General features: G+C 47.6%; 2 protein-coding genes across 2 annotated transcripts; both read left to right on the top strand.

The window, feature by feature from the left end:
* Positions 1-1,961: 1,961 nt before the first annotated feature.
* On the top strand, positions 1,962-2,834 carry LOC148544800 (uncharacterized). Its single transcript, XM_088498480.1, has one exon. It carries the CDS (start codon positions 1,962-1,964, stop codon positions 2,832-2,834), a length of 873 nt encoding a protein of 290 aa, XP_088354606.1.
* A 6,533-nt stretch (positions 2,835-9,367) lies between these two features.
* Positions 9,368-11,359, top strand: LOC107619060 (small ribosomal subunit protein eS24z). The gene is made up of 5 exons (XM_016321266.3): positions 9,368-9,594; positions 9,773-9,814; positions 9,930-10,100; positions 10,932-11,018; positions 11,124-11,359. The coding sequence occupies exons 1-5, from the start codon at positions 9,523-9,525 to the stop codon at positions 11,163-11,165; spliced, it is 414 nt and encodes a 137-aa protein (XP_016176752.3). The 5' UTR covers positions 9,368-9,522; the 3' UTR covers positions 11,166-11,359.
* Positions 11,360-11,737: the final 378 nt, after the last annotated feature.

Consider the following 11,737-nt stretch of genomic DNA (forward strand, 5'->3'; position numbering starts at 1 on the left):
AGACACTCCGACGCTCAAGTCAGAATGGATCTAAGAGGTAGAAAGTGTGAGGAATGAATGAATACCTGGAGGGGCCTGAGTCCTCTATTTATAGGCGGTGGAGGATATCTTATCTTATCTTATTTGACTAAGATAAAGGGGGCGTTTGAATTCGAAAGTCGGTTAGGAGTCTAAGAATGCCGTTTTCGGGCCTTCTAGAAGTGAGGAACGGGTCGGACCCGGGGAACCGGTGTTGGGTTCGGTCTTGGATCCGGGATGTTGGGCCGGATCCGTAACAGTTGCCCCCGCAGCGGGGGAGCGAACAAGGTCGGTCCGTCGCTTGAGAGGCGCGATGTCTGTCCGTGAGCTTCGGTTCGTCTCGGGAGTTCGTTTGTTTTCTGGAGGGAGGTCGGTGCCTTGGTTCCGGTTTCGCTGGGGGGCTCGTCTGACCGTTTTTTTGGTTTGACGAGACTCCTCCGCTTCTGCTGTGTCTGTTGCGTTCTTCGATGCTTTATCAGTTTCTTTTTTCGAGGGAGGGTCATTAAATGTGAAGGGACGTTTTCCCTTTTGTGCCCCTACTAGCTTTAACTGTGCCTAGGGGTAATTGTGTCAGTTTACCCCTTTCTTTGAAACCGTTTTGGATTTTTATTTTAGTTCCCTCGCTCACTTCCCTTTCCTTTTCCTTTTGCCATTCTCTTCTGAAGAATCTCTCTCTGAACAGAAAGTCCCTTCCTTTTTTCATTTTTGGTTTTTGCTTGCTGCTCCTGCTTTTCAAGCTTCCTCAAGTGTTCTTCCTGCATTTCCAGGTTAGCGCATTTCGTCTATTCTTTTCCTGTTATTTTGTGAATGCTGCTCTGTTTTTTGCCATGCATTGTTCTGCCTGTTTTTAGTTTTGCGTTGAACTAGTCTCTTTTGGGGGGGGAGGTTTGTTTGAGTTTTTGGAGGGGTCGAGCACCGCCGTATTCGTTCGGTGATGGCGGTGTACCGCCGTGTTGGTTTGGTAGTGGTGTGTAGGTTTCTGTCTTGCTTCTGTCTAGAGTTAGCAGGCTGATGGTGGTGCTCCTCCCTGTTTTAGGTATGCAACGGCGGAGAAATGAGGGTGTGAGGGCTCCAGTAGCCCCTTCCAGGGGCGTTCCCAATCGTTATGGTTGGGTGACTAGTGATGTATGGGGCGTTCCGTCGCGGATGACGGAGGGCGACCTTCAACGGCTCCGTGATCAGGGGGCCATCTGTGGCGGTGGTGATGAGGAGGGGCGGTATGAGCTCGTCCTCCCGGATGCCGACGAGCGCGTTTGCTATTTGAATCTGCATTCTCCCACCGTTCCGGATTGGATGTGGGTTTACGAGTCGATGTTCACTCGGCTTGGCGTGCGACTTCCCTTCTCACCGTTTGTTCAGGATCTGTTGAGTCGGTGTTCCGTGGCGCCGTCTCAACTTCACCCGAACAGCTGGGCTGCTGTGCGGTCGTTTGAGTTGGTGTGCCGGTATCTCGACCTTCCGGCTTTCGTTCCTGTTTTTCTTTTTCTTTTCTTATGCACTCTTCCGACTAAGGAGGGGAAGCATAAGAAGGGGTATATGTCCTTCCGGGCTCAGCCTCATCGCCGTATCTTTGGCTTATTTGAGGATTCTTTTCATGGCTTTAAATGGGAGTATTTTAAGGTGCGTCCCGTCCAGGGGCACCATCCCTTCTGGCTGTCACCGGAGGGTGTTCGTCGGTTTCCGACATACTGGAATTTCCAGGCTGGCCCGTCGGTTTTAACTAAGTTCACCTATAATGGCTTGTCCCAGGAGGATAAGGACGTTGCCAATATTTTGTGGTATTTATTTGGTGAGCGTCCGTTGAATCCTCGGGACGTTATGGGGGATCCCGAGGCTTGTCGGGCGTATATCGGTGTGTGCTTTGTCTTCTTTTCCCGATTTCGTATGTTATATTCTTGCTTGCTTTTTGTAATCTTTTTTCTTTTTTATTTCTTTCAGTTGAGATGGCTGGTGGGCTGACTTCTCTGGCTAGGTTGAAGGCGGCGATGGGTCGGGAGGAGGGATCCTCGTCTCCTTCGACCCCTGTATCCAATCCTGCCGTGGAATCTCAACCGGTTTCCCAGGAGGTGATTTCTTCGGCTGCTCGGGCAGAGGTTCAAGTTTCCCCTGGCCATGTGAACTCTCCTGAGGTTGTGGTAGTGTCGGCTGCTGAGGCTTCTCGGAAGAGAAAGAGGCCCGAGGACCCGAGCAGCGAGACTTTTGAGGAAGGTTTGGTGCCGAGTGTGATGGATCGTCGTTTTGATGCTCCGGGGTTTATTGATCAGCATTTGATGCCTGGTACGGAGCCTTATTTTGATGGCTGTGATGTCTCGTTCCAGGCCAAGTCGATGTATCGTGCTCTCCTTCGCTCCGCTGTTGTTGTTCGGAAGGCTGAGCCTGTGATGGCTCAGGTTGGTTTGTTGGATAAAAAGCTTCGCCAATCTCAGGTTGAGGTGGCTAAGTTGAAAGAGGAGCTCGATGCTGCCGAGATTGCGAGGGGGAAGGCGGTGAAGTCTTCTGAGGAAGCTGGGGCGGAGATTCTCCGGCTTTCCGAGGTTGAGACTTCACTTCTTTCTCAGCTGGGCGAGGAGCGGCGTAAGGCTTCTGATGCGGGTTCCCGGGCTGCCGTACTTCTTGGTGAGATGGAGGCTCTGACTGCCGAGGTTGCTATATTGAAGAGGGAGAAAACTGAACTGTTGGCCGATGCTAAGGATGCAATTGCTGCTACTGAGGAGACGATGAAGGCGCAGGCCCTGGTGCTTGCTCCGGGAGTGGATGTGTCCGTGATGGGCGCATTCAAGACCGTTCGTGATGGCCGGATAGTCGACCTTGAGTAGCTTTATCTTTGTAATCTTTTGTTCTCCCGCTTTTTTAGACTTACTTTGTTTTTGGATACATTTGGTTTGGCCGTGGGCCGTGTAACCGTGACTCCGTAACTTTGGTTTGTCGTTTTAACAATTTTTTGAGCCGTTCGGGCTCTTTTCGTATGTTCCGTTTAAAAGCTATTCCGTTTAATTAATCTTTTTCCCGTATTTGGGATGAGTGGACCGTCGTGTGGTCGGGTTTATATGGATATCCGCGGGTTGGGCTTGGAGGGTGATCGGTCCTCCAGTCGTGGCCGTGTTTTTGTTCCGTATTTGGGACATTGTGTGAGTAAAAATAAAGAATTTAGGGATAGCTTTGTAATGCGATTTTATTGATGGGTGGGCCTCGTTAAAACCCTCCGTTGTTGGCGGGAAAGAGTACCCGAGTTTGATACATAGGCGTAGTTTTTGAAATGTAAATGTAATTTGCAAATAAGTAAAGCGAAAGCGTAAAAGGAAATGGGGGAGGGGGAAATGGAGACCTGGGTTGGTTTTAGGAGTAGTATCGCCGTAAGTTGGCGGCGTTCCACGTTCTCGGGACTTCGTTACCGTTAAGCCGTTCGAGCTTGTAGGCTCCTTTCCCGATTGCAGCTTTGATTCTATATGGTCCCTCCCAGTTGGGGGCGAGTTTTCCTTCTCCCGGGGTTGGGGGACCGATGTCGTTTCGCCGTAGGACGAGGTCGTCAGTTGTGAACTCTCGCCGAATGACTCCGTGGTTGTATCTTAGGCTGATTCTTTGTTTTAGGGCTAGCTCTCTGAGGTGGGCTATGCTTCTTATTTCGCCAGTGAGGTCTCGTTCTGCTTCTTCGTCGTTGCCTCCGATTGTTCTTCGCGGGCTTGGGTCACCGATTTCGACTGGGATGATAGCTTCCGTGCCGTAGGTTAATCGTAAGGGGGTTTCCCCGGTAGCTGTCTGTGGGGTCGTGCGGTACGACCATAAGACCGATCCGAGTTCGTCTGCCCATAGTCCTTTGGCTTCGTCGAGTCGTTTCTTGAGGCCTTTGACTATTATTTTGTTTGCTGATTCCATTTGTCCGTTTGTTTGGGGGTGTTCTACCGAGCTAAAGCGGTGGGATATGCGTAGCCCGTTTAGGAATTCCTTGAATTTGGTGTCGGCGAACTGGGTTCCGTTGTCCGAGATGATGATCTCGGGGATCCCGAATCGGGTGATGATTTGTCGCCAAAGGAATTTTCGACATTGGGTCGCCGTGATAGAGGCTAGCGGCTCGGCCTCGATCCATTTGGTGAAATAGTCTATGGCGACGATGAGATATCGGAGTTGGCCTGGTGCCGTGGGAAAAGGTCCGACAAGGTCGATCCCCCAGGTGCCGAATGGCCGTTCTGCTGATATGATGCTGAGCTGATGTGGGGCGGCTTGGTGGATGTTAGCGTGTCGTTGACATTTATCGCAGTTTTTCACTAGTTGCATGGAGTCCCGGATGATCGTGGGCCAGAAGTAGCCGGCGCGGATGACTTTTTGGGCAAGGGTTTTACCTCCGACGTGGTGGCCGCAACAGCCTTCGTGGATTTCGCGTAGTATGTATTCCGTGCTCCCAGGCTCGACGCATTTGAGCAGGGGTTGCGAGAATCCGCGTTTGTATAGTTGTCCTGCGACGACCGTATAACCGGCGGCCTCCCTTTTTATTCGTTTTCCCTCTTTAGGGTCTTCGGGCAGTTCCCTGTTGAGGAGGTATTGTAGGATGGGGTGGGTCCATGACTTGTGGTGGGAGTGTGTTAGGTGGGTGTCGGCTGTTAAGGATACGGACGGCGTTTTGACGACTTCCTGAATTAGCGATTTGTTGCCGTGTCCTGGTTTGGTGCTAGCAAGTTTGGAGAGGAGGTCGGCTCTGGCGTTTCTTTCCCTGGGGACGTGCTGTATGATTATCTGGTCGAATTCTTCTTTTAGTTTGTTGACCTTGGCGAGGTATTGTTGTAGTAGGGGATCTCGCGTTTGGTAGTCTCCGTTGATTTGGGAACTGACTACTTGCGAATCCGTGTTGACCTCCAGGATTTTTGCCCCGACTTCGCTGGCCAGGGTTAGGCCTGCCAGGAGGGCCTCGTATTCTGCTTGGTTGTTTGAGACCGGGAAGTCGTATCTGACTGATTGTTCGATCACGACGCCGTTTTGGCTTTCCAGAATGACTCCGGCGCCTCCGGAAGTGACGTTCGAGGAGCCGTCGACGTGTAGTTTCCATGCCTCGGGAGGGATGTTTCCTGGGGTCATTTCTGCGATGAAGTCGGCCATGGCCTGTGCTTTGATTGCGTATCGGGGTTCGAACTTGATGTCGAATTGGGATAGTTCGACGGTCCATGCTAGCATTCTACCCGCTAGGTCGGGCTTCTGTAGTACCTGTTTGACTGCTTGGTCGGTTCGAACCGTTATGCGGTGGGCTTGAAAATATTGCCGCAGGCGTCGGGACGCCGTGAGGAGGGCAAAGGCTAGTTTTTCTAGGCGCGAGTAGCGGGTTTCTGCGTCTTGTAGGACTTTGCTTGTGAAGTATATAGGTTTTTGCTCCTTTTTCTTGTTTTCTCGGATGAGTGCTGCCGCGAGTGTTTCTTCCGTTATGGAGAGGTATAAGTATAGGGTTTCCCCTGTTTGGGGTTTGGCGAGGATTGGTGGTTCCGCCAGGGTTTTCTTGAAGTGTTGGAATGCCATTTCGCACTCTTCTTTCCATACGAAGGGGGCTCCTTTCTTCATTAGTTTGAAGAAGGGGATTGCTTTTTGGGCTGATGCTCCGAGAAAGCGAGATAGGGCTGTCAGTCGACCGGTGAGCTTCTGAACGTCGCGTAGGTTTTTTGGGCTCGTCGTCTCGAGAACGGCGCGGCATTTCTCCGGGTTGGCTTCAACTCCGCGTTGTGTGATCATGAAGCCGAGGAACTTTCCTGCCTCCATTCCGAAGGCGCACTTTGTTGGGTTGAGTCGCATTTGGTGTCTCCTTAGGGTGTCCGTTACGGCCTTGAGGTCGCTGATGAGTTGTTCGTCGGAGTCAGTTTTGGCGAGCATGTCGTCTATGTAGACTTCTAGTTTGGTTCCGGATAGGTTCTGGAATATTTTGTTGACGAGCCGTTGGTATGTTGCTCCGGCGTTTTTTAAACCGAAGGGCATGACTGTGTAGCAGTACGTGCCGTCGGGGGTAATGAACGCCGTTTTTTCTTCGTCGGGTCGGTGCATGGGTATCTGATTGTAGGCGGAGTACGCGTCCATAAAGCTGAGGTATCGATGTCCGGATGCGGAGTCCACTAGTCCGTCGATGTTCGGTAGGGGAAAGGCGTCTTTGGGGCAGGCTTTGTTGAGGTCCGTATAGTCGACGCACATTCGCCATTTTCCGTTGGATTTCTTTACAAGTACGACGTTTGCTAACCAGGTTGTGTAGGGAAGTTCTCGGATGAAGTTTGCTTCGAGCAAGGCTTGTACTTGTCTTTTGACTTCGGCCGCTCGGTCTGCTGACATTTTTCTTCTTCTTTGTGCTACGGGTTTGGCTTTGGGGTTCACGGCTAGTCGGTGGGACATGAAGTCAGGATCTATCCCCGGCATGTCGGCTGGAGTGAAAGCGAACAGGTCTCTGTTTTGTTTTAAAAATTGGGAAAGGTCTTCTTTCAGGTCGTAAGGGAGGTTCCTGTTGATGAAGGTGTATTCGTCCTTGGTCTGTCCTATTTGTAGTTTCTCCATGTCGCCTTCTGGTTCGGGTCTAGGTTGGCCGTCTTGTCGGGCATCTAGGTCGGCCAGGAATATCCCGGCTGCGTCGCGGGATTTTTTCCGTAAAGCCAGGCTGGTGTTGTCGCATTCTGCCGCGATTTCCCGATCTCCGTGGATGGTCCCGATGGAGTCGTCCTCCGCTACGAACTTCATAAGGAGGTATTTGGTAAAGATGATTGCCGAAAAGTCATTGATCGTCTTTCTTCCGAGGATGACGTTGTAGGCAGTGGAGTCTTTTAGGACCACGAATTCGGCTATGAGTGTCCTCCTCTTGTCACCGGTTCCTATGGTGAGGGGGAGTGTGATGGAGCCTTCCGGTTTGAGGAAGTTGTCTCCGAGTCCCGTGATGCCGTTGCGGTGCGTTTGGAGATTTTCGTCGCGGAGCCCAAGCTTGTCGAAGGCCCCTCGAAAGAGGATGTTGGAATCTGCGCCGGTGTCTACTAGTATTCTTCAGACTAGCCCGGTTCCGATCTTCGCCGAGATCACGAAGGGTGCGTCTTCGGCTGCGGTGCCGTGCTGGCAGTCCTCGGGTAGGAAGGTTATTGCTTTGTTGGACACGGGAGTTGGGGCTTGGTTTGTGACGGCCATTACCTGAAGGTCCTTTTTTATCCTGGATTTAGACTTGCATGGTGCATCTTTGCCCGTGATGACGTTTACTATGATGGTCGGGTCTTCTTCTGGACTTTCTCTTGGGGGTCGCTTTTGGGTTCTCGGATTACGTCCTTCTCTCTCCGGTGACCTGTCTCTCTCCGCGCGTCTTGGTTCTCTGATGATTTTGGTAAATTCTGGGAGTTTGCCGTCTCGTATGGCTTGTTCAAGGGCGTCTTTAAGGTCGAAACAATCCTGCGTTTTGTGACCGTAGCCTCGGTGGTATTCGCAGTAGAGGGTTTTGTTGCCTCCTGTCCTTTCCTTGAGTTGGCGGGCTTTTGGAATGATGCCTCGGTCCGCTATTTGGTGGTATATCTCGGTGATTGGTGCGGTTAGGGGTGTGTAATTGGAGAATTTGCCTATTCTCGGTGTCCGGTTAGTCGGTCTCGGGTGGTCTCGTTGATTCTCTTTGGGTGTTGCGTTATGGTGAGAAGCCGAATTGCCGCGTTGGTTGTTGCCGTGCTGCCGCTTGTTGGCCGCGACGACTTGGCTGACCTCTTCGTCGTTGATGTAGTCTTTGGCGACGTTCTGGATCTCATGCATGGTCCATACCGGTCTGGTGGTGAGGTGTTTGCGAAAATCTTCGTTCATTAGCCCATTGGTCAGGCAAAGGCTTGCGACGGAATCCGTGAGTCCGTCGATCGTTAGGCATTCGTCGTTGAAGCGGTCGAGGTATTTTCTTGTGGATTCTTCTTGTTTTTGCGTGACCCCTAGTAAGCTGATGGGGTGTTTGGCTTTGGTGATCCTAGTAGTGAACTGGGCCATGAACTTTCGTGTAATATCGTGGAAGCTGGCTATGGATCCGTTCGGGAGGGCATTGAACCATTTGATCGCTGGCCCGGCGAGGGTTACCGGGAAGGCTCTGCATCGGACCGCGTCGGCCGCTCCTTCTAGGTTCATTCTGGCCTCAAAAGCCGTTAGATGTTCTTGGGGATCTTTAGTTCCGTCGTACTTCACGTCGGTAGGTTTGTCGAAGCCTTTGGGGAGTTTTGCCCTTAGGATTCTTTCTGTGAAGGGTGTAGCTCCCATTATTGTATGGTCGTTTCTCGTGCGTTTGGTGTTTCGGTCTCTCCGATCTTCGTCCGAGTGATGTTGATTACTCAGATCTTGAGAAGCGCTGCGGTTATGTTTCTTATTGTATCGCCGTTCTGGCGATTTTCCGTGTCTGTGATCGCGTGATGAGCTGCGACCGTCTCTTCTGTCGTGTCGTCGGGTTGGCGACCTACCGCGGCGAGATCTTGATCTGGAGGTTGCATGGCTTCCGTGCTCGTCGTTGTGCTTTCCTTTATTGGTTATCTTGCCTTCGAGTTCCTGAACTCGGAGGCAGAGATCTTGGATGATCTGTGCTGCTTTGTCGCTGGCTTTCTCAGGGTGTCGACGGTCCGTGATGTCGCGATCGTTCGCGTTTTGGATAGCGCTCGCTATTCTTGCTTGGTTCGTGACTTCACGGTGCTCGGGGGTTGGATTAATCGGTTGAGAATCATCCTGGCTTGAGGGGGTTTCCTCTAGGACGTCCCCCATTGGGCCCAGCTGGCGCAGATTCCCCACAGACGGCGCCAATGTACGAGATGTCTCTGGTACGGTTTGAAGGGTGGATCGGGAACTCGCGGACAGAGTTGGAGCCGGGTCGCTTGACTGGAACAATGGGGGTGGTACCTGCAAAGACACTCCGACGCTCAAGTCAGAATGGATCTAAGAGGTAGAAAGTGTGAGGAATGAATGAATACCTGGAGGGGCCTGAGTCCTCTATTTATAGGCGGTGGAGGATATCTTATCTTATCTTATTTGACTAAGATAAAGGGGGCGTTTGAATTCGAAAGTCGGTTAGGAGTCTAAGAATGCCGTTTTCGGGCCTTCTAGAAGTGAGGAACGGGTCGGACCCGGGGAACCGGTGTTGGGTTCGGTCTTGGATCCGGGATGTTGGGCCGGATCCGTAACAAAAACCATTTAAATATAATTCTAATGAACTACTTATCTGTTTTATTAATTGTTATAACTCAAATACTATTTTTATATATTTTAATCTACGTCTAATAAAATAAACCAAAAATAAAACAAATAAAAAAAATTGTAATTTTCCATTAGTGGGTTTTTGGTGGTCCGTGGTTTGTAGTTGGATTTGGTGCTTGTTTGAAAAGAGGAAGGGAAGTAATGTAATAATGGGCATAGGCCCAAAAGGCCTTGAAAAACCCTAATTCTCTTTAGCAACATAGCTTATTAACTTCGGAAAATCAGCTGCCCCCTTCTCTATTAGAACTTAGGGTTTCAACACTGCACTCTTTCCGCACGCTTAGGGTCGCCAAGCCTCAAACAAACATGGCTGACAAAGCGGTTACCATCAGAACAAGGAAGTTTATGACTAACAGGCTCCTCTCCAGAAAGCAATTCGTGAGTTCGTTCACCATTCTCACTTTCGCGCTGTTTTTATGGCTTTATCATGGACTTTAAGTATATAGATTTTGGAATAATTGGGATCTGATAACGATCGATGAATTGTGCGTTAGATAGGGTTTTATTAATAATAATGTAGCTGAGCCTCGTTTTCTCTTTAATTGTGTGGTTGTAGGTCATTGATGTTCTTCATCCAGGAAGGGCAAACGTTTCTAAGGTACATTCTGTTTGTGATCTCAAAACTTCAGATTTAATTGATTTTTGTCAGGTAGTTATTAGTTGGACAATTATGGTGTTTAGGGTTTTTAATTTGTTGTGTTTGGAATATGAAGGCTGAGCTTAAGGAGAAGCTTGCTAGGATCTATGATGTTAAGGACCCCAACACCGTGTTTGTGTTCAAGTTCCGCACCCATTTCGGAGGGGGCAAATCAACTGGTTTTGGTTTGATTTATGACACTGTTGAGAATGCTAAGAAGTATGAGCCTAAGTACAGACTTATTAGGGTAAGATAACTCGATTTTTTGTTCATCTAATGTGATTTTTGTTTGTGAGTGTAATTGCTATGGAATGAGAAACACTTCCATCCAATTACGATGTGTCTTTCAGTCCTTGTAAATGGTAAGACTGGTAAGCTAGTGCTTACTAATATTAATTGTGATTGGATGGCCTCTATGTATAATAATATAGTACTTCTTCAATTCATGTCAACACTTTTATTTTCAGATTGGAGTGGCATGGGGTGAAAATATGTTGATCTTTATTGTTGCTCCATAATGTGACTTGAAATTGTATACTGTTATGATCAATGAGCAATAACATTAGAGATGTTCCAAGAAGATTAATTTGAATGCTTGTGCATATTAGAATTCATTAGTTTTCAGATGAAATCATTAGCTCTTTTTAATTACTTCCATAATTTGTTCTGCTGGATTACTTATCCCTTTTGTGTATTAGAATTACGTTAAGATATTTTTCACAAGAACCTACCCTGTATGCAAACAATACCCCACATACTATTTTTGCACTTAAGAATTATTGAACCTGTGAATTCTGTAGCTGAATCTTACCATGCTCATGTCTTGTTATGCATCCGTTAGTTCATTTTTGTCTTCGGGAATCAGAACATTTCTTCTTTAAAATCTGTGCTTTGTTCATACTATTTTTGCACTTAAGAATTATTGAACCTGTGAATTCTGTAGCTGAATCTTACCATGCTCATGTCTTGTTATGCATCCGTTAGTTCATTTTTGTCTTCGGGAATCAGAACATTTCTTCTTTAAAATCTGTGCTTTGTTTTTGCATAATCCTTCACTATTCCTCTTTGTCATTTGCAGAATGGACTTGATACTAAGGTTGAAAAGTCAAGGAAGCAAATGAAGGAAAGAAAGAACAGGGCAAAGAAGATCCGTGGAGTAAAGAAGGTAAATAGTTGGCAAAAATCAATTCTTTTGTTATTGATAATCGTTCATCTTGTATTGCTCTTGTTTAGTAAAAGTAGTAACCTCAGTCGTTTTTAATATTTTCAGACCAAGGCTTCTGATGCTGCCAAGGCTGGAAAGAAGAAATGAGTTTTCAAATATCCCGGTTCTGCTTTTAAGATTCTTGTGGTGTTGGAATTTTGTAATGGCTATTTTATTTTATAGATTCCTAGATTGAGATGTTTCCGTAAATGCCCTTATCTTTTTGGCTCTTAAATTATTAATGTTCTGTTACAACTTAAGATTGAGGAGAATTCAGTTGATAACTTAAGGCTGTTTTCAAATGTTTGCTAGACTGTGATTATGAATTCCTATGGTGCTTGAAAATTTGACGGATCAATCACTTATTTTATAGGATTTTTATATGCGGTAAATAAATCATTTATGATCATAAAATGTTGTGATGTTTTAAAAAGAAAATAAACTTCTATTTTTCTTTTGGATACGCATTTATTTTTGTGAAGAAGAATGTCAAATTGAAATTAGCTTTTGCGTATGCAAGTATGGTTCATATGTGTACGTTAGCAGGTTCTAAAACCTAGATTATTTGTCAATAATTGAGAACATAACAAGATATCTTTATTGAAAGAATTTTAGTTAGTATTCATCAGTATAGATACTACCATTTTTAAAAAAATTATCTTTTAAAAAGTTCTAAAATG

The sequence above is a fragment of the Arachis ipaensis genome, chromosome B9 (genome assembly GCF_059453495.1).
Source record: "Arachis ipaensis isolate K30076 ecotype BB chromosome B9, ASM5945349v1, whole genome shotgun sequence".
NCBI classification, from domain to species: domain Eukaryota; kingdom Viridiplantae; phylum Streptophyta; class Magnoliopsida; order Fabales; family Fabaceae; genus Arachis; species Arachis ipaensis.

Bases quoted from the DNA above. Each gene is read 5' to 3' on its own strand.
- LOC107619060 (XM_016321266.3), top strand. From the start codon at position 9,523: ATGGCTGACAAAGCGGTTACCATCAGAACAAGGAAGTTTATGACTAAC. The intron at 9,815-9,929 runs GTACATTCTGTT...TGGAATATGAAG, and splicing joins GAAGGGCAAACGTTTCTAAG to GCTGAGCTTAAGGAGAAGCT. The intron at 10,101-10,931 runs GTAAGATAACTC...TGTCATTTGCAG, and splicing joins CTAAGTACAGACTTATTAGG to AATGGACTTGATACTAAGGT.
- LOC148544800 (XM_088498480.1), top strand. From the start codon at position 1,962: ATGGCTGGTGGGCTGACTTCTCTGGCTAGGTTGAAGGCGGCGATGGGT.